Source organism: Ranitomeya imitator, chromosome 1, assembly GCF_032444005.1.
Source record: "Ranitomeya imitator isolate aRanImi1 chromosome 1, aRanImi1.pri, whole genome shotgun sequence".
Lineage (NCBI taxonomy): Eukaryota > Metazoa > Chordata > Amphibia > Anura > Dendrobatidae > Ranitomeya > Ranitomeya imitator.
Genome location: NC_091282.1, coordinates 643775097 through 643798390, shown reverse-complemented (window position 1 = coordinate 643798390; position 23294 = coordinate 643775097). Strand labels below are relative to the sequence as shown.

General features: G+C 42.3%; 1 protein-coding gene across 1 annotated transcript in view; it reads right to left on the bottom strand.

The window, feature by feature from the left end:
• LOC138638501 (anthrax toxin receptor 1-like) overlaps positions 1-23294 on the bottom strand; it is a 69495-nt gene that overhangs the window by 20339 nt on the left and 25862 nt on the right. The window contains exons 9-11 of the mRNA XM_069727852.1: positions 8730-8828; positions 6484-6553; positions 5928-6006 (exon numbers count right to left, since the gene is read on the bottom strand). Coding sequence (XP_069583953.1) covers positions 5928-6006; positions 6484-6553; positions 8730-8828 — 248 coding nt within the window. The remainder of the gene's footprint in view (positions 1-5927; positions 6007-6483; positions 6554-8729; positions 8829-23294) is intronic.

The window sequence follows — 23294 nt, the reverse complement described above, 5'->3', positions numbered from 1 at the left end:
TTCAGAGATAACTCTATTCGTCCACCTATCAGGGACAAACAGTTTCTCCGCTGGGCAACGATCAGGTTTATTAGCCTGAAATTTCTGCAGCACCCGCCGCAAATCAGGGGAGATGGCAGACACAATTACTCCTTCCTTGAGGATACCCGCCGGCTCAGATAAACCCGGAGAGTCGGGCACAAAACTCCTAGACAGAGCATCCGCCTTCACATTTTTAGAGCCCGGAAGGTACGAAATCACAAAGTCAAAACGGGCAAAAAACAACGACCAACGAGCTTGTCTAGGATTCAAGCGCTTGGCAGACTCGAGATAAGTCAAGTTCTTATGATCAGTCAATACCACCACGCGATGCTTAGCTCCTTCAAGCCAATGACGCCACTCCTCGAATGCCCACTTCATGGCCAGCAACTCTCGGTTGCCCACATCATAATTTCGCTCAGCAGGCGAAAACTTCCTGGAAAAGAAAGCGCATGGTTTCATCACTGAGCAACCAGGACCTCTCTGTGACAAAACAGCCCCTGCTCCAATCTCAGAAGCATCAACCTCGACCTGGAACGGAAGAGAAACATCTGGTTGACACAACACAGGGGCAGAAGAAAAACGACGCTTCAACTCTTGAAAAGCCTCCACAGCAGCAGAAGACCAATTGACCAAATCAGCACCCTTCTTGGTCAAATCGGTCAATGGTTTGGCAACACTAGAAAAATTGCAGATGAAGCGACGATAAAAATTAGCAAAACCCAGGAACTTTTGCAGACTTTTCAGAGATGTCGGCTGAGTCCAATCATGGATGGCTTGGACCTTAACCGGATCCATCTCAATAGTAGAAGGGGAAAAGATGAACCCCAAAAATGAAACCTTCTGCACACCAAAGAGACACTTTGATCCCTTCACAAACAAAGAATTAGCACGCAGGACCTGAAAAACCGTTCTGACCTGCTTCACATGAGACTCCCAATCATCCGAGAAGATCAAAATGTCATCCAAGTACACAATCAGGAATTTATCCAGGTACTCACGGAAGATGTCATGCATAAAGGATTGAAACACTGATGGAGCATTGGCAAGTCCGAACGGCATCACTAGATACTCAAAATGACCCTCGGGCGTATTAAATGCAGTTTTCCATTCATCGCCTTGCCTGATTCTCACCAGATTATACGCACCACGAAGATCTATCTTAGTGAACCAACTAGCCCCCTTAATCCGAGCAAACAAATCAGATAACAATGGCAAGGGGTACTGAAATTTAACAGTGATCTTATTAAGAAGGCGATAATCTATACACGGTCTCAGCGAACCATCCTTCTTGGCTACAAAAAAGAACCCTGCTCCTAATGGCGACGATGACGGGCGAATATGCCCCTTCTCCAGGGATTCCTTCACATAACTGCGCATAGCGGTGTGCTCAGGCACGGATAAATTAAACAGTCGACCTTTTGGGAATTTACTACCAGGAATCAAATTGATAGCACAATCACAATCCCTATGCGGAGGTAGGGCATCGGACTTGGGCTCATCAAATACATCCCGGTAATCAGACAAGAACTCTGGAACCTCAGAAGGGGTGGATGACGAAATTGACAGAAATGGAACATCACCATGTACCCCCTGGCAACCCCAGCTGGACACAGACATGGATTTCCAATCCAATACTGGATTATGGGCTTGTAGCCATGGCAACCCCAACACGACCACATCATGCAGATTATGCAACAGAAAAAAACTAAATCCAGCTCACCATACCGACATTCCCAAGAGCTCGGAGCACGGAACCGCTGTGTCAGGGCGTAGACGAACAGGAAAGAGAAGGAGATCCAGCTCAACGAAATAGTGAAAAATCCATAGTTTATTTCACTTAAAATATAGTGAAAGGACAAAACATCAGCATACAAAAAAATATTTTAAAACCAAGGTCAACGCGTTTCCGGTGACTAAGCACCCTTAATCATGATTTCACTATATACTATATACTATATCCTTTCACTATATTTTAAGTGAAATAAACTATGGATTTTTCACTATTTCGTTGAGCTGGATCTCCTTCTCTTTCCTGTTAGATTATGCAACACCAGAAAGCGAATAACCTCCTGATGTGCAGGAGCCATGCACATGGTCAGCTGGGTCCAGTATTGAGACTTATTCTTGGCCAAAGGTGTAGCATCAATTCCTCTCAATGGAATAGGACACTGCAAGGGCTCCAAGAAAAACTCACAACGTTTAGCATAATCCAAGTCCATCAAATTCAGGGCAGCGCCTGAATCCACAAACGCCATGACAGAATACGACGACAAGGATCATATCAAGGTAACGGACAGAATAAATTTTGACTGTACAGTACCAATGGCGGCAGACCTAGCGAACCGCTTAGTGCGCTTAGGACAATCAGAGATAGCATGAGTGGAATCACCACAGTAGAAACACAGCCCATTCAGACGTCTGTGTTCTTGCCGTTCAACTCTGGTCATAGTCCTATCGCACTGCATAGGCTCAGGTTTAATCTCAGGTAATATCGCCAAATGGTGCACAGATTTACGCTCACGCAAGCGTCGACCGATCTGAATGGCCAAAGACATAGACTCATTCAAACCAGCGGGCATAGGAAATCCCACCATGACATCCTTAATGGCTTCAGAGAGACCCTTTCTGAAAATGGCTGCAAGCGCAGATTCATTCCATTGAGTGAGCACGGACCATTTTCTAAATTTCTGGCAATATAGCTCTATCTCATCCTGAGCCTGACAAAGAGCCAGCAAATTCTTTTCTGCCTGATCTACTGAATTAGGCTCATCGTACAGCAATCCAAGCGCCAGGAAAAACGCATCGATATTACTTAATGCAGGATCTCCTGACGCAAGAGAAAATGCCCAGTCCTGAGGGTCATCACGCAAAAAAGAAATGACGATCCTAACCTGTTGCGCTGGGTCACCAGAGGAACGAGGTTTCAAAGCCAGAAACAGTTTACAATTATTCTTGAAACTCAGAAATTTAGTTCTATCTCCAAAAAACAAATCTGGAATAGGAATTCTCGGTTCTAACAAAGAATTCTGAACCCCAAAATTTTGAATATCTTGAACTCTTGCCGTGAGCTGATCTACACATGAAGACAGACCTTTAATGTCCATTGTAACACCTGTGTCCTGAACCACCCAAATGTCTAGGGGAAAAAAAAGACAAATCACAGTGCAAAGGAAAAAAAAATGGTCTCAGAACTTCTTTTTTCCCTCTATTGAGAATCATTAGTACTTTTGGCTTCCTGTACTGTTGTGATAGGCAATTTAGTAACACAATGTACATAGCGATCAGAGCACATACAGTGATCTGACAATAACCCAAAATAATAGAACGAGCTCTGAGACGTGGGAACTCTGTAGACCGCAATTCCTGATCCTCTCCAAACACAAATAGAGGCAGCTGTGGATTGCGCCTAACGCTCCCTATGCAACTCGGCACAGCCTGAGAAACTAACTAGCCTGAAGATAGAAAAATAAGCCTACCTTGCCTCAGAGAAATACCCCAAAGGAAAAGGCAGCCCCCCACATATAATGACTGTGAGTAAGATGAAAAGACAAACGTAGGGATGAAATAGATTCAGCAAAGTGAGGCCCGATATTCTAGACAGAACGAGGATAGGAAAGATAACTTTGCGGTCTACACAAAACCCTAAAGAAAACCACGCAAAGGGGGCAAAAAGACCCTCCGTACCGAACTAACGGCACGGAGGTACACCCCTTGCGTCCCAGAGCTTCCAGCAAAACAAAAAGACAAGCTGGACAGAAAAAATAGCAACAAATAGCAAAGAAGCACTTAGCTATGCAGAGCAGCAGGCCACAGGAATGATCCAGAGATACACAAGTCCAACACTGGAACATTGACAGGAAGCATGGATCAAAGCATTAGGTGGAGTTAAGTAGAGAAGCAGCTAACGAGCTCACCAGATCACCTGAGGGAGGAAACTCAGAAGCTGCAGTACCAGTTTCCTCCACAAACGGAAGCTCCCAGAGAGAATCAGCCGAAGTACCACTTGTGAGCACAGGAGTGAACTCTGCCACAGAATTCACAACACCCTGCGCTTAGTAACCCGATGTTTACCCTGGTTACCAGTGAAGACATCGCTGAATCGGCGTCACACATGCCGATTCAGCGATGTCTGCGGGAGTCCAGCGACAAAATAAAGTTCTGGACTTTCTGCTCCGACCAACGATGGCACAGCAGGATCCAGATCGCTGCTGCCTGTCAAACTGAACGATATCGCTATCCAGGACGCTGCAACGTCACGGATCGCTGGCGATATCGTTCAGTGTGACGGTACCTTTAGTGGTAAGGTTTTAAATGGTCACAGCTTTGGCTGCCCTGCTTAGGGAAGTATTTAAAGAGGTTATCCAGGATTATTTGTTTTCAGTATGGGAATAAAAACTAACAGGACGGTAGTTGCTACCTACTTGTCTGTTGTGCCTCCTGCCAAATTCTGGTGACACTGTTGTGAATTCTGTGGCAGAGCTCCCTCCTGTGGTCACAAGTGGTACTTCGGCTGGATCTCTCTGTGAGCTTCCGTTGGTGGAGGAAAGTGGTACTGCGGCTTCTGAGTTTCCTTCCTCAGGTGATGTGGTGAAGTCGTTAGGTGCTGCTCTATTTAACTCCACCTAGTGCTTTGATCCTGGCCTCCAGTCAATGTTCTAGTATTGGACCTGTTTCCTCCTGGATCGTTCCTGTGGCCTGCTGCGCTGCATCGCTAAGTTCCTCTTTGCTATTTGTTTGCTGTTTTTTTCTGCCCAGCTTGTCAATTTGTTTTTTTCTTCTTGCTGGAAGCTCTGGGACGCAGAGGGTGCACCTCCGTGCCGTTAGTTCGGTACGGAGGGTCTTTTTGCCCCCTTTGCATGGTTTTTGTAGGGTTTTGTGTTGACCGCAAAGTTACCTTTCCTATCCTCGCTCTGTTCAGAAAGTTGGGCCTCACTTTGCTAAATCTATTTCATCTCTACGTTTGTCTTTTCATCTTAACTCACAGTCATTATATGTGGGGGCTACCTTTTCCTTTGGGGTATTTCTCTGAGGCAAGGCAGGCTTATTTTCTATCTTCAGGCTAGCTAGTTTCTCAGGCTGTGCCGAGTTGCATAGGGAGCGTTAGGCGCAATCCACGGCTGCCTTTAGTGTGGTTGGAGAGGATTAGGGATTGCGGTCAACAGAGTTCCCACGTCTCAGAGCTCGTTCTTGTTTTTTGGGTTATTGCCAGGTCACTGTATGTGCGCTGACCTCTATGTCCATTGTGGTACTGAATTACCTTTCATAACAGACACAGAATAATCACAGACAGCTCCTGCCGGCAATTAAGCAGCTTCTGCTGACATCACGTCAACAGAGCAGCAGCTTCTCTTCCACTCTGGTCTGTCAGTGGGGTGTGACTGCCGATGTCATGCTGACTGACAACCCGCTCCACTCTGCCTACCTACAGAGAGCCAGCTGTCAATCAGCATATCATCAGCAGTCACGCCTCATCAACAGAGCAGCCTGAAAGAGGAAGAGCTACTCTGTTGCAATGGATCAGCTGAATCGCTGGCAGGAGGGGTCAATGACTGCTCTGTGCCGGCGCCAGGTAGAACAGGCAGGTAATAAGCAACTACCTGCCTGTTAGTTTTTACATCCATAGTAAAGAAAAAGTAGTGCTGCATAGCCCTTTCAAATAGAGACATCGTTGTCAGTTCTGGGAATTTAAGGGTTTATTCATGGTCCAGAGTAGTGGAAGGTTTAATGTTATCCTCCATAGAGGGTTTAATTATAATATTCCCGGTGGTCAAGATCGGCCTAGAAAATTGGGTTACAGTATACCACCCCCCATAACCATATATGTTTGAAGAGAGGAACAAAATGAAGTTTGTGATTAATGTGCACACGGTTAGTGTATGTGCTAAAGGTGCGCCTGTGATACTTACACAGTGTGTACTAGTGATGCTCACAGAACTGGAGATAAAGTTGAGGCCCATGTTCATACTGACCTGCAGATACATCACCCTTAAAAAGAAGATGAAGAAATATGAAAAACCTGTATTTTTCATGTATATAGAGTATTTAATGCTGTTATGGCTAAATTAGCCATCGTCCTTGACCACCCTTTGTACTTAGTCTCTGGAAACATACACAACCCTAATGTGTATACCCCAGGGGTTCCATGGTTATCTAGTGCTGTTTACGGAGCCTGATCTTTTTTTTTATCCCTGGAATAGGAACATACATAAAAGGCATCATAGCAGGAATCACTGCATATTTTTCTCTTTTGAATCTCCACCATCTTGTTTTTGCCATTGATATTGTCTATGTCCATTGTATTTTTGGATTAGTTATCAGACAACCACATTTCAATGTTGGATCTTCCAAAATATGACTCTTAAATATGAGGCGATGTATTGGCTCAGACCATGACAGACACTAGTGTACAACATGTCTGCATATCTGGATGTGTAAACAGAATTATAAATTTATCATACGTACTGTCCAACTTCATGAATAACCGGAGCAGGACATAGCAGGTAGGTATCTTGTATAACGGTCGGCTTCTCATCTGGAAGACACATAGAAAATTGACTTTTCCCAGGTATCTTACAGTACTGTGGAAAATGTTTTACTCAGGTATGGAAAAATGCTGGAAAGTAAGAATGCTTTCCAAACTAGAAGTGTTAGTAGTTATTTTTACCAATTACCGTAATAAAATAAAAAGTGAATAAATAAAAGTGAAATTTAAATCACCTCAATACTTGATGTGATCACCCTTTGCCTTCAAAACAGCATCAATTCCTCTAGGTTCTCTTAGTAGCTTCAAACATCTTGAACTTTCAAATGGACTTGAGGATTTGCTCATGACTGTGTATGGCCAATATGGCTACTTATTACCTGTAACTCCCACCGCCCACTAGCCCGTGCATAACAGAAACACCAATCTTTAAATAAAAACGAGACACAATAATTCTTTTGGATAATTTTGGCCACAGCGGCCAGTTTATTAACAAACAATAACAAAACATTTACTTTAAGCATTAATATGCATTTATGCAAAAATCGAGGGAAGGGTTCTTGGAACCCCCCGGGCTGGCTTAAAATATTTTTGGGAAAACCAAAAAGAACTTAAACACCTCAATTTACCCTCAGCCGTGCACCACCAGCTCGAGGGCACCATAAATCCCGTTCCGGGAAAAATTAACCACCAACCAGCTCCCAGGGTAAAAACCCCGTCCAGAGCCCGTAACCAAAAATGTCAGATCAACAAACACCATTTTAACTGTCTGGAATTTTACTTAAAAATTCCTTCCCCGCTGAATCAGCATCAATTCCAAGAACCCCACCCCCCACCTATATGCCACTGTGACAAAACAATCACCATCCTTCCCATACCCGACCACTGCCAAAATAACAAATTACCGCTCAAAGAAAAAACAAATCCAAATAATAAGGGGAGGGTGGGTGGGTCTCTTCTCGCTGGCTTCCAGTTAGCAAGTGATGTTTTTCCCGCACTTTCTTCCTTTTACTAACGCCCCCTGCCCCTAAAGTCCCTCCCTACGCTCCCCCTTTTACCCAATCAAAGCCTCTGCCCCAACTTTTAAAAGATGCCTATGGCCAAGCACAGTCATGGGGGGCCTACATTAAGCTGCGCTTATTCCGGCCCCCTCCTGGATTAATGGTGTCCTCAATGCAGAAAAATACAAGCAGATGCTTGTCCATCATGGCATTCCATCATGGAGGTGTCCGATTGGTTCTAAATTCTTTCAGTAGCAGGGCAACCACCCCAAACATATAGCTAATGTCATTAAGAACTATCCTTGGCATAAATAAGTATTTGCGCAAACCTACATCTGCAGAAGATGTCTGATTAGTTCTCCAAGATCTTTGGAACAACCTCTCTGGTGAGTTCCTTCTGAAACTGTGGGCAATTGTACCTAGATGAAATGATGCTTTGATGCTGTTATGAAGGCAAAGGGTGGTCACGCCAAACAAGTTTTTACACACCTGCCTAAAACTTTTGTACAGTACTGTGCATTTCCACAGAACTAGAATTTAACAATGAATTAATTTATTACCATATCCCTATGAAATAATTTGTTAGGACTACAGTTCTGTAACAGAAGGTCCAACCTTCTTTTCTGTCTGGTGTTATCACTCACATGGAAGCTAGTGAGCAGGTCTATCTCATTAGTGAAATGCTGCCATACAACAGCCTGATACATATTGCCATCCAGATACCCACTGTTATCCACTGTCCAGATAAACAGTTTCATACAGTATCCAGATAAGTTGTGCCTCCAGAAACCAGATAAATCCCTGGTGCTTTATGGGGCAAAAGGTCAAATTCCTGGTGGGCTCGGATGGTGAAGTTTGAAGCTTGTGACAATGGTCCTGGTCTTCAATATCAAATTATATGTCAGGATGAGTGTAATAGCCATATGTAACACCACACCAATATGGTGGGCTGTGATTGGCCTGCTCTGCTACATGATGTCACTAAGACTAATACGTCATTATACTGGTGGGAAAACAGAAGAGTGGCATGGTACCCGGGTGACAGAAAAGGTAAGTATACCAGGAGGAAATCTACAAAGTTAGGCCAACATTTTGACACTTTGTGGATGATTTATCAAAATCAGTGCACTAATACAGTCTGACTGTTCCCATAATTTGCCAATTGCTTGGTACAGTAACTACTCCCTTTTTACCCCGTAACTGTTAGATTGTGCCAGTGTTCTCACTTATAGTTAAGCTGTCATTGAGCCTAAAGCTGCACAGAACTTGACTGATATCACGGGCACTGTGGAAGCCATTTCCTCGGACCACCACCTGGAAGGACTCTGAAATGAGAACACACAAAGCAAACATTCATTAGCTGGTTATAGAAAAAAAGGGCTTTTCATGGGGCAGCAAGCAGCCCGCAATGATAGTATGAATGCCAACATCCTCTGACCTACAGCTGAATCATGGCATACTCAGTATCTCATCTGCTGAAGGAAATACCAGCAATCTGACTTTTAATGCAGAGCAGTCACCAAATTTCATAATATAAACTGCGTACATCGCATTACAAATGTTACAATTCTGACCAGTGTCCCTTTTAAGGTAATACATCTGGAACGACTCAATGGATCCCACTGATTCTGAGAATGTTTTTTTTCATGAAAAATTGTACTTCATGATAGTGGTGAAAAAAATTTGAAATTTGGCAAAAATTTAGAAAATTTTGTAATGTTCACATTTTAGATTTTTATGCTCTTAAACAAGAGTTATTTCACACAAAATAGTTAATAAATTACATTTCCCACATGTCTACTTCATATCAGCACAACGTTTGAAACATCATTTTTAGCTAGGAAGTTAGAACGGTTAAAAGTTGACCAGCGATTTCTCATTTTTCCAACAAAATTTACAGAACCATTTTTTTAGGGACCACATCACATTTGAAGTGACTTTGAGGGGCTTATACTACAGAAAATACCCAAAAGTGACACCATTATAAAAACTACAAAACCACATTGAAGAAGCTTATTAACCCTTCAGGTGCTTTACAAGAACTGAAGCAATGTAGAAAGAAAAACATGAACATTTAGTTTTTTTTTCTCGCAAAAATGTTTCTTTAGACTCAATTTTTTTTATTCTCACAAGGGAAGGAGCACCATTTGACTTTTGAAGTGCAAACTTGGCTGGAATCGTTAGTAGACACAATGTCGAGTTTTGGAGAGCCCCTGATGTGCCTAAACAGTGGAAACCCCTCACAAGTGACCCCATTTTGTAAACTAGACCCCTCAAGGAACTTATCTAGATGTGTGGTGAGCACCTTGAACCTCCAAGTGCTTCACAGAAGTTTATAAAGTAGAGCCGTAAAAATAAAAAATCAAATTTTTCCCACAAAAATGTTTTAGCCCCACATTTTTTATTTTCACAAGGGAAACAGGAAATAATAGAAGCCAAAATTTGCTGTGCAATTTCTCCTGAGTACGGAGATACTTGGTAGGGCTCAGAAAAGGAAGGAGTGACATTTTGGAACTCAGACTTTGATGGAATGGTCTCTGGATGTCATGTTGTGTTTGTAGAGCCCCTGATGTGCCTAAACATCGAAACTCTCCACAAGTGACCCCATTTTGGAAACTAGACCCCTCAAGTAATTTTACAACTTTGATCTGTGAAAATGAAAAAAAAAAGTACTTTTCCCACAATAAGTGTGTCTTAGCCTGATTTTCAGGGTGTCATGTCACATTGGCAGAGCCTCTGAGGAGCCAGAACAGCAGAAACTCCCCATAAGTGACCTCATTCTACAAACTGCACCCCCCAATGAATTCATATAGGGGTGCAGTGATCATATTGACACTGTCACAGAATTTTATACCATTGGGCAGTTTAGAAAAAACAATTAACGTACATTTTTACCACAAAAATTTTGTTTTAGTCCAAGATTTACATTTTTGCATGGGGAAATGGTTAAAAATGGCACCATAATTTGTCCCACAATTTCTGCTTCATATATAAATGCTCTATATATGTGGCTGTACAGTACTGCTTAGCCGTACGGTGACACTCGGGAGAGACGGAGCGCTATTTGCCTCATGGATCGCAGATTATCCTAGAATAGTTTGCTGACTCCATATACAGAGCCCCTAAGTGCTAAAATAGCAGAATACCTAGCAGAATACCCCCCTCAAGTGACCCCATTTTGGAAATTATACACTTTTGTGAATTTATTTACAGGTGTAGTGACAATTTTGATTCCATGGGTGTTTTCCAGAAACAAGCTGCAATGGATGTTGCTGAGTAAAAATTGTAAACTGCAATTGTAGTGACCAGTACGCTGTATTGAACAGTACCTTATAGTGCCCAGTACATTGTAGTGCCCAGCTCATGGAACCATTGCTACAGAAATGCCAAACATGTGGGCGCTAAATGTGGTTTAGACACACTGGAGCTCAGAAGGGAGGGAGCATTTGGATTTGGGATTTAGAATTTGCTGAATTTCTTTTGGGGTTGGGGGAGGGTGAGGATCCATTTCGTTCCTCCAGAGCCTTTGAACTACCAGTAAAATGGAAACCCCTATATTTCCATTAACAAATGTATTTTTTGTAGATTGATCTGAAGCTTTTATTAGGAACATTTTACATAACATTTTTGGATCACATTTATCCTGTGCTCTACGCTGAGCACTTACAATGGGGTTTCCATCTAAATCTCCGAGTGACTTGATTCAGATGAAATCCCAAGGGAATCCATTCACTATAATGAGGCATCTGAGGTACTCTGGACTCCGTCTGGCCTCTGTTCAGTGGTGTACATCTTTTCAGAAGTGCACAAAACTATGGTTGTGCTTGTTTAAAAAGAAGAAAACCGCCAAATCATATGCCAGATAGCGTCCACAGTGTCTCCATCTGCCTCTTTATAGGGAATCTTCCTCTGGGTTTCCGTCTGAATCACGTATTTCAGAGATTTTCATGGAAAACCCTGGTGTAAACGCTCAGCGTAGAGCACAGGATAAATGTGAGTTGAGCCTTACTGCAATCCTTGGGAGGCAGAATGAAAAAAATCAACAGCAGGTGAAGAATTGATTTTATTATTTTTTAGGCCGTTCCTTGTGATTAGTGATTAGACGACTTTATTCTTCGGGTCGATGCAAGTATAGCGATACCAGATTTATATAGGTTTTTTTTATGTTTGGCAGCTGTGACACACTAAAAAATGTTTTTTATTGAATCGCCATATTTTGAGAGCTATAATTTTTCCATATTTTGGCTAACATAATCATGTGAGGGCTTGTTTTTTGCAGGACGAGTTGACGTTTTATTGGTACCATTTTCGGGCACATAAAGTTTTTTGATCGCTTTTTACTCCAATTTTTGGGAGTCAGAATGAACAAAAAACAGCAATTTAGGATCTGTTTTTTTTTTTTTAATGCTGTCTTGGGTGTGGTAAAATTGATAAAGCAGCTTAATTCTTTGGGTTAGTACGATTACACATTACAATGATATCAAATTGATATAGATTTTTATGTTTTGGTGCTTTTACACATTAAAAACTATTTCATAGAAAAATAATTATTTTTGCATCGCTTTATTCTGAGAGCTATAACTTTGACATAACTATAGCTATAACTATAAGATATGGACTCTGAAACGAGTTGACATTAAACCATTTTTTCCTGAGATCTTTTGGCTTGTGTCTAAATCAGCAGCGCACATCAAAAAATCCACTCGACCTTGGTATCTCTTTGCATATATTAAAGAAACCTAAGAAGTCAGGATCTCCTGTTATAAAAACAAATGGTTTTATGTGCACTCAGAGGGGAGCCACACATTTTTTTGCCAATGGGCCTACACCAACATTGAGCTGGTCCTGTTTAAAAGGTCAAGCGTCACAATTCAGGAGAAAGGGGTTAGGACCCTTTCTGAGGTTTGCTTTTTGTGTAATCCTTCATGGAAGTTTAAGTCAATATCCATCCACTTAGCTTAATTGTCAGCTCCTCAGTCTCCAAGGAGACGTCCATGAACCAGTTCTAATCTAAAGTTCTGTAAAGGATGCAAAATACATGGCTGCTTTCTTCAAAAATAGTGCCACATCTGTCCATGGGTTGTGTATGATAAGCTAAGATCTCTTAATTAAAGTGAATGGACCTAGGCTGCAATACTATGCACAACCTAAAGACAGGTGTGGCGCTGTTTTTCCAAGTAAGCGGACATGTTTTTCTACTCTTGGACAACAAATATAACTTGCAGGGTTGAAGCTTTCTTTGTCTGTACTGGGCGCAGCAGCAGATGATGTACGTGCTATTTACTAACACCACATACTCACTGTAGGAATGCATCCCTCACCACAACTTCCTCCATATAATACAAAGATGCAGATCTGGCATAACAGTAAAATAGTGCAGTCAGCACCAAGAAAAGCAGCCGCTTCTACAAGAGGATGCTGACCATACCTTTCTTCTGATGGTCTGACCACAGGGTATCCAGAACTCATTGCCGGGATTAGGAAAACATGCTTCCCTGGCCCCTGTCCTTGTAGAAAGTACTATATGTATGTATGTCATCAAAGTTCTATAAATATTCCGAGATTCGGATCTACCTACTGAAGTCTATGAAGAGGGAAGGGGAAGGAGTCCAGTGAAAAAAAAGAAAGACAGAGGGACACCCAGACTGCGTTGCTGCTTTGTAGTAAATTTATCTCAGCCATGTGCTGGATTCCCAGCTACACTGCTAACTAGTGCTGTACATTGTCCTCCATGCTTCTGCCTCTCAGAGTGTGCTACAGAAAAACGGGAGAGCAAGGATGCCTCGTGTCTCTGTGTACACTAAGTCTGAGGTGGTCGAGGCTGCAGGAGGGAAAACTGTAGAATATAAGTACTTTAATAACCAGAAATTGTGTGATTACTAATGTACGTACACGACAGCTTATTTTGAAAAGTCACCTGAAACGACAGGTACACTTTAAATACTTTTTAGTCTTTGCTCCCCACTTTGGCAGTTCCAATATTAAATTGAAAAAGATATGGAATATGCTTTCCACCATTACAATATTGGAAAGTTAAGAGTCAGTTCAAAGGGGGGTAACTAGATTATTACAAGGGATGGAAGGCCTCTCGTGAGGAGAAGTTGGACAAGTTGGGCTTCTTTAGCTTAGAAAAAAAGAGGCCTCAGAGGAGATCTCATTTATATTTATAAATATATGTGTGGTCAGTACAAAGGACTGGCACATGACTTAATCCTTCCAAAAACCGTTCTAAAGGACCAGGGAGCACTCATTGCAGGTGGAAGATTGGCAGATCCGGTAGCCAGATAGGAAAGGGTTCTTTACAGTTAGAGCAGCCGACTGTGGAATGCCGACCACAAGAGGTAGTGATGGCAGACATTATATCAGCATAACAAAGTGGACTTTACTTAGCCACATGTTCACTTTTTATTGGAATGCTTCATCATTTTCATCTCTTAGATTGTTGCACTATTTTGATTTTTATGGTGTTATTCCATCATATTTTCTATTTTATAGTATCTATCTGTCTGTCTCCTATCTTCTCCTAACAAATTCTCAAAATGAGCAGCTAATGACAGTTATTTGGATCTGTGAATGTCTTTTGCAGGAAGCAGCAATATTCTTAGGCATGGCAGTACTGCTGTTGCTGTTGAGTTAAGTCATAAAACGTCTTCTTTGTCTGGTAGGACCTGACATACAAGGCGAAATGGGGCTAAAAATCAACCCTAGCGGGCAGTGCCCATCACTCCGCATTTGTTTTAGCATCCGAAGTGAAAAGGAAAATGTTAGCCTAACTGCACTGTGGATTACTCGTTCTGGGGGGGACCGACTACTTCGTTAATTAGGACTATTGTCAGTAAAACAAGCATGAAGTAGATGTCACCTCTGGCCATAAGGAGACTGAAGGATTATGAGAGTTATGTATTACCACACTATGGTAGCCAAGAGCAAACTTCTAATACCTCATTGTGGCCATCATAAAAATACCAGACTTGCTATGTTCATATGTACTATGCTAAAGAGGCTGAAGAATGGCAGATGTGAAAGGTATGACATCTGAGCCTTAGGCTCGGGGTACTCTCAACTATCTAATAAAATACATAGATAAAAATGCCACAAAGACATAACAACAGAAAGGGTGGAGGGTAAAGAAATCCAAAGAGGACAACCTTCAGGATGAGCACATCCCAACTACAGTAATCCCAAATAACCCCCAGTGAAAAATAGTAAGCTCCGCTATTATTATTATTATTATTATTGCGCAATTTATTCCATGGCGCTTTACATGTGAGGAGGGGTATAAATAATAAAAACAAGTACAATAATCTTGAACAATACAAGTCACAACTGGTACAGGAGGAGTGAGGACCCTGCCCGCGAGGGCTCACAATCTACAAGGGATGGGTGAGAATACAGTAGGCGAGGGTAGAGCTGGTCGTGCAGTAGTTTGGTTGATCGGTGGTTACTGCAAGTTGTAGGCTTGCCAGAAGAGGTAGGTCTTCAGGTTCTTTTTGAAGGTTTCGATGGTAGGTGAGAGTCTGATATGTTGTGGTAGAGAGTTCCAGAGTAGGGGTGATGCGCGAGAGAAATCTTGTATGCGATTGTGGGAAGAGGAGATAAGAGGGGAGTAGAGAAGGAGATCTTGTGAGGATCGGAGGTTGCATGTAGGAAAATACCGGGAGACAAGGTCACAGATGTATGGAGGAGACAGGTTGTGGATGGCTTTGTATGTCATGGTTAGGCTTGTGTACTGGAGTCTGTGGGTAATGGGGAGCCAGTGAAGGGATTGACAGAGGGGAGAGGCCGGGAAACAGTGGGGGGACAGGTGCATTAGTCGGGCAGCTGAGTTTAGAATAGATTGGAGAGGTGTGAGAGTGTTAGAGGGGAGGCCACAGAGCAGGAGATTACAGTAGTCGAGGCGGGAGATGATGAGGGCATGGACTAGGGTTTTTGAAGATTCTTGGTTTTGGAATGCACGGATCTGTGAAATATTTTTGAGTTGAAGGCAGCAGGAAGTGGAAAGGGCTTGGATATGCGGTTTGAAGGAGAGATCAGTGTCAAGGATTACCCCGAGACAGCGAGCTTGTGGGACTGGGGAGAGTGAGCAGCCGTTTACTGTAATGGATAGGTTCGTTGGGGGGGGGTCGCGTGAGATGGGGGAAAGATGATGAATTCTGTTTTGTCCATGTTAAGGTTTAGAAATATAGCGGAGAAGGATGAAATAGCGGATAGACATTGAGGGATTCTGGTTAGTAGGGTGGTGATATCTGGTCCAGAGATGTAGATCTGTGTGTCGTCAGCATAGAGATGATACTGAAATCTTCTTGATTAACGCTTGTTCACAACCTCCCATTCCCAAAGTCAGATGTGTCATCCATATTCAGTGTGGCACCAACCTGGGACTGTTTGGCACAAAATCTCTATGTCAGAGTCACTCAGATTTTTGACTGATGCAGGGAAGAACAGATGGAGGGGCTTTTTGTTTGTTGGTCCAGAAAACAAAGGGGTAACTTAAATTATATGGCAGTACTTTATGGGAGTATTATTTGAATCTATTACTTTATTTGGGCACTATATTATATGGCCATATAGTTCAGGAATACGGGAGCATTATTTAGACATTATCAGACTTCAAGGGATTGTCCAATTTTTTCTTTTTTTACTTTGTAAGCTTCTTGCACTTATAAATAACAAAGACAGCTGTGCTCTCCAGCAACCATTCCCACACTGGCTCCCCGCTGTAGACATTTGTGTTTGTTGACATGACTTCAGTGGGGACATCATGTTGACATCATGCGACCGCTGCGGTCAATCACTCAACAGTCATAGGAGGCAGAAGACCAATAAGCTGACTGATAGGTTGCAAAAGTGTCAACAAAGGCAGTAGTGGCGAGTGGTATTGGGTAAGTACAGCTGACTTGCTATTTTACAGGGAGCCAATGGAATAATGCAAAAATAAAATTTAAACCTGACAACCCTTTTAGTGGAACATTTTTAATAGACCACTTATCTGCAACCTCCTTTGTGCAATTTATGGCACGTGCATATTCTTATATGGTAGAGCAGCTTTTGGATAACAAATAAAGATATTTTAAAAAATGCACACATTTGTGGAGAATTATCAGAAAACAACTTTTGGCTGCCCTTTTACATGTCTGTATCTAGAGATGAAGTCCAGGTTCACTAACAAGGAACACTCCTAATCTATGCAAGATTTGATGACTTTGACATAATGAACTCATCGTGACCGAGTAAATCTTGTATGGATAGACCCACCTAATGGATTGTAGTAATCCCAGAAGAATCGCTCAACTACAGAACAAAATGCCTTACACGTAATCCTACAGGCACGTCTCACACTAACCTTTGCACTCGGCCAGCTCCACAGACACACGGGGCACCCATGGGATCAGGTTTGTTAGAAGTTTCTTTGCTTTTTTGTTGTTGTAGTATTATCTTCAGTAGTAGATAGAGGTCCATATGGCAGTGTTTGTATGCCAGGCAGGGCTAATTATAATACAGAATGAATACAGGAAAGCCAGCTCACCATAGTTGCCCAATTTAGTTTGGAACACGAAGCAGCATTACTGCCGGAGACGGAAACGATCATCAAACAATTATGAAAGATCCAGCTTCACGATCATAAAATCTTAATTTTTTTGGTGAAAAATATTTTTTTACATGCAAGCGATAGTTCATGTGTAGAGATGGCACGTTTCTGAAGCACACAACATCTAATATATAATTGCCTAGAATACTACTTCCTGCAATTTGTGCCAACTTCCGTGGCTTTGTCCGGAGCTAATGTCCGGAGCTAATGTCCGGAGATTAATTGCCTAGAATACTACTTCCTGCAATTTGTGCCAACTTCCGTGGCTTTGTCCGGAGCTAATGTCCGGAGCTAATGTCCGGAGCTAATGTCTGGAGATAAGTGACGTCAACAGTGTCCAGTGTCTGATTGGTTGCCGCCTGCTGCGAGCGACCAATCAGAAACGTGCCGTACTGTGACACACTCCGCCCGCCATTTTGGTGTGATTTTTGAATTTTTACCTCACAGCAAGTTTCTACTGCGTGGAGGCGGGCCCAGTGACGTTGCTCTTCAAGCTCCTGCCGAATTTCGTCAAAAAAATGATAATACCATTTACCATTTTTGTTCTTTCTTACTATTATTTATTAATTGTATTATTCTTACATTTGAATAAATAAAGTATATATGGATTCTAGACTCCCGATTCTTTAGAATCGGGCTGCCATCTAGTCTTTAATAATTGTGGACCTTCTCTATTGTTTGACTATTTAAAATACATTATATGAAAAAAAGTATTGGGACTCCTCCATATTACTCCTATAGATGTTCTTATGACCTCCCATTCTACATCCATAGACATTAATATAGAGCAGGTCCCCATTCTGCAGCTAGAACATCTCCATTCTACAAGATGTTGTTGTCTGTGGGAATTCTTGCTCATTCTTCTGCATTTCTGGTGTTGGATGAGGGGCCCAGGCTCATAATCTCCATTCTCATTGATCCCAAATGTATTCATTGGGGATGAGGTCTGAATTCAGTGCAGACAGTCAATTTCTTCCACACTAATTTCCCACACCATACATTTATGGACTTTGCTTTCTACACTTAGGCACAGTCATAATGCAGGACTCCTAAGGGCCCATATCTTGTTCTTGCCCAGGGGCAGTATTAGGTCGGTGTCTCCCAGACAATGGAGCAGAAAAAAGGCCTTCCCCCAAATTCTTCCCTTAGGCTATGTGCACACGTTGCGGATTATTTGCGTTTTTTTAGAGTTTTTGCGCTATAAAAACACTATAAAACCGCAAATAATCTGCATACATTAAGCATCCTATCATTTTTAATGAAATCCGCAATTTCTGTGCACATGATGTGCGTTTTTCCGCATGAAAAACGCATTGCAGAAAAATAATGAACCTGCTCATTAATTTTGCGTTTTTTTCACGGTTTTCCCACTGTCTAATGCATTGGGAAATGTCCGGAAAAAAACATGCAAAAAACGCGCAAAAAACGCGTCAAAACTGCGTCAAAAAGCGCATGCGGTTTTCTTGCGGAAATCTGGCAGAAATGTCCGGATTTTCACAGGAATTTTCTGCATGAATTCCTGAACGTGTGCACATAGCCTTAAAGTTGGAAGTTACAATTGTCCAAAATGTCTAGTCATGTTGAAGTGTTAAGATTTCCCTTCACTGGCACTATGGAGCCTGTGGTCCATAGACGCTTTCACTTTCAATAATACCTCTTACAATTTATTCTGGCATATTTAGGAGGGGAGAAATGTCATGAACTGGCTTGTTACCCCAGTGACATCTTATTACAGTAAAACAGTGATTAATTCCGTGAACTCTTTAAGCCGAACCTTTTTCTTAAAGTGTATTTTATGTGTTCGCTTTATTTTACCTCATCATTTTAGGCGGGAACTGGGATTTCCAGATGTTTTCGGCTGATTCCCCATTTGCAACTTTTTTAAAAGCCACATTTTTGCGCGAATGTACTCCATTCCCTCCTTCAAGTGATTTTATGTATGTACATTTAAAATGTTTGCATACATTTTGAAATCCCTTTAGCGTAACATTTTAGTTGGGACACTTCAAAATTACTTCTCAGCTCCTATGCACTTATCTGAAAAGATTTTTAATCATCTGCCGATGTTCCAGTTTTCAAGAGCCGCTCATTTCATTCTCTGCCAACTGGTTAATTTGATTTCCCTCAGTCACGGCATCCTTTTCTTCCCCAGTTATTGTCACTCTGACCATCGCTGAATGTGACAGGACAGCACTGAGGACTGGAAAAGGTCATTTTGAGGATTAAATTTGGGTAGTGTTAGCAGCATGGAGAAGAAGACTGCTTGGGCTTAGTGAGGGTGATGGCGATGCTTCGGGCCCTCCTCCCCCACATAATAATGAATTCATCACCACTCGACAGCAGGGTGGGTCGCCCGCGTGTTCACTCACATTGTAGAAATAGACGAGTGATGGAGACATTGGGTTGTCACACACGCCAGCAACAAGCTGCCATCTCACTAGAGCGGAAACACATTGCTAATGTGCGCTTCAATCCGAGCCTTGTTCTTAGCAACAGGACATTTATTGTCCCTGTTCCTACAAATCTTGGCTGCTGCCCCTACAACGGTCATCACATAGTCGACATCTGAAGAATAGCAGGAAAAGGTCTTCCTCTAGCTTTAAAGCCTAAGCGTATGTGCACACGATTAGTATTTGCAAATTTTTCGTCAGCAAAAAACAGAGTGTTAGCAGGAAAACTCCCATTTATCTGAATGGGTGAAAAACGCTGCAAAACGCTGAAAAAAATTGACATGCTGCAGATTTGAAAAAATCTTAGATGGTTCAAATTTGCAAGGAAAAAAAAGCAGCACGTGAATGAGATCTCAGAAATCTTGTTCAGTTTGCTGGTATTGCAAAACAGAAAAAAAGGTGTGAAAAAACATGTAAAAAAAACATGGCAAAAATAAACGTGTGAACAAATGCTAACTTTGCTTCTGACATAACAATAAATTACTATACACCCAGCTACTGGGGTGTCCGATTTTCCTTATGTCTATTCCGATGCCTTCTTCAGTCAGTAAACTGTTATAAGGCCCTTGGAAAGATGGGGTCAAGCTCCACTTGGTCCTGTCCCCTTTGCAAAGGGGTGACAAGAACTTGTGCAGGACTCGCAACTTCAGGAGTACTGTATTATTAGCTAACAACTTGGTGGAAGTTTGACCAAAGGATCATGGAAGTTTGGAGTTGGATCTTTGTACTAGGAAGGGGCATCATACTCTGTGGTGGGGGACCTGGAGGGCACCATACAATGTAGAGATATCATCCTACCTGTGGCACTGTGATGGCATCAACAAGTGGGTGACTATGTAAGCATCAGACTGTGTGAAGGGGCACTGAGAAATTATAAGGTGTCTGGGGACATTGTTGGGGAGCACTGTGAGGATATTATAGCGTGTGAGGGGCACCTTTTGGTTGTCACACTGAGAAGAAGCCATTAAAGGTGTACAAAACAGTGTGGGAAGACAAAGGGGCTTCATTAGGGGAACTGTTTTTGCGTGGGCACACAAAAAGCTCTGGGCGAAGTTAGTGGTGTGGTTTGGTTCTCAAAAAAGGTATCCCTCTTTCTCGTCCCTCAGAATTGAAGGTCTGGTAGTGAGATGGTGCCAACTACCCTGATTACAGCAATGAGTCGTAGGAATTACATAGTCCTCTGCATGGCCCCACTTATAGCCCTTTTGTCCTCTGGCTCTGGTATAATGAAAGTCTTTGGAACTGAAGTCATCATGATGACATCCTTACTGCAGAATGTAGATTAATGCTGAATTGCTGAAATGAAAGCCCTACTATATAATAAGTAATTTTATTCTAACATGCTATGCATTATTCCCAACAGTAGACATACACCCTTTTATTGGCTTCAATTCCAAAAGTACATCTGCTTTTTGCCCCTCCTGTCCCAAATGTCTATAAATCAGAGCCTATGAGAGCACACAATGGGATGCGAAGGAAAATACCAGAGATACTCACAATATTTCTGTGTATAGGCCTGCTAAGCCCAGCTGACCCTGTGACTTCTTATGCTATATAGCTGTAAGGTAGAATACATTATAAACAGCTTGAAGGGAATGTGTCACCTTATAATCGCATAATAATTTAATATATATATATATATATATATATATATATATAATTTGATAAAGGCTGCACTGCCAGAGATTTGCATTATAGCAGGCACCTGGAAGTTCAGGGAGTGTTGTGAGCATGCCTATGGCAGAATAATGTGAGCATGCTTTGTGACATGTGCAGAGGTCACTCCTCAGGGAGAGAGAAGGATCCCACTTGTCCTCATCACCTAGGGCCATCATCAGGCAGGTGCAGCTGTTAGTTGTCCAGCTTTAATAAAGCGGACCAAATGCAAAACCCAACAGAGCATAATGTTACAGTCACACAATAATAATACTACCACATTAGGGTCCAGATTACAGCCTTATAAAGTCCAAATGAGAAAGTCAGGGTATTATGGGTGTACCACCAATACAACTTTCAAACTGTATTGAAACCAGCCTTAAAGAGAATCTTTCAGTAAGATTAACCCTAAAATTGCAAATAAGGGCATGCATGTCTTTGAAAGCTAAATCCATCAACACTTTCCTATCTGCTGTTTGTTGCTCCATTCCTGAGAAATCAGAATTTTCATTCATATCCAAATGAGGAGTTAAGTGCTCTGGGCATGACAGAGCACTTCCCGATCCCATCCCTCCCAATGTTGTTTCCTGGATAAGCACCAGTCTCTTTAGCTCACTGTCTAATTTCCTTGCCTGGTGCCTGAAGCTAAAGCTACTGATGCTGGGTGGGGAAACAACATCTGGAGGCAAGGCCTCCATAAGAAGCCTGTCTTGCCCAGAGCACTTAACACCTCATTAGTGTTGCGCCACCCCCCTAGTGTTCGAGTTCGGTTGGTCGAATTGGGGCGTGTTCGAAGAATGTTCATCGAACGTTCGACGAACACCGTCGAACCCCATTGAAACAAATGGCAGGCAAACACAAACACATACAAACACATAGAAAACACCTTAAAAGGTGTCCAAAAGCTGACAAACTGCTCAGAAGACACAACAAACACATGGAAAAGTCACAACTACATATAGTCATGGGAAAAGAAAAGAGGTGGAGGAGTAAAAGGAGGAGGAGACACAGATATAGGCATGTCATGACCTTCTAAAATCAAGAAAGGCTGGAGTAAAAATCTAAAATCAGCCTACCAACACCCAGACGTTGTGACAAAAAATAAAAAAAGAAATATCTTTAGGTAGAATGGCGGCGGGTCCATTCAGAACACTTTCCTTAGAAGACGTAGTGGTACCCCCGTTGGGAGTCGTGCCAAAAAAGGAACCCAATACATTCAGACTAATCCACCATTTGTCATATCCAAGGGGCAGGTCAGTAAACAACAACATCGACGCGGAACCAAGTACAGTACTATGTACTGTACCTCTTTTGACGAGGCAATAAGGTGGGTCAAGAAGTTGGGAAGGGGCACCCTAATGGCCAAAACAGACATTGAGGGGGCGTTACGGTTACTACCTGTGCCTCCGAATAGTGTCCGCCTATTGGGCTGCTTCTGTGAAGGAGCATACTACATAGACCGCTGTTTGCCCATGGGGTGCTCTATATCCTGTTCACTATTTGAGGCGTTTAGTTGCTTCCTCGAATGGGTTGTCATGGACTTTTCTAAGGGGGAACATATAATAATAATAATAATAATCTTTATTTATATAGCGCCAACATATTCTGCAGCGCTTTACAGTTTAACAGTATCAAACACAACAGACATAAGTAACAACGTTAACAATACAATAATTAAAGCGAAAATTTTGAAAACATATTATCCATTACCTCGACGACTTCTTATGCCTGGGCCCAAAAGATTCGCCACAGTGTGAATACACGCGGTAGTCCACCAGTGAGTAGGAGAGAGCTGGAGGGAGAGCGGACACCCCAGAGCCGAGGGGTTAGACTGAGAAAGGAAGAAGGCGGTGTAGCTTTGCTTCATGGGTGGGGTACTCTGCTGAGTAGCAGAAATTGCTACTAGGCCCAAAAGGATTTCCTGGGCTAGATGCAGTAAAAATTTACATACACAGGCGGTGTAGCTAGCTTCACAGGCGGGCTACTCCGCTGACGTGCAGACACTGCTACTAAGCCCAAAACGATTTCCTGGGTTAGATGTAGTAAAAATTTAGATTCACAGGCGGTGTAGCCAGCTTCACAGGCGGGCTACTCAG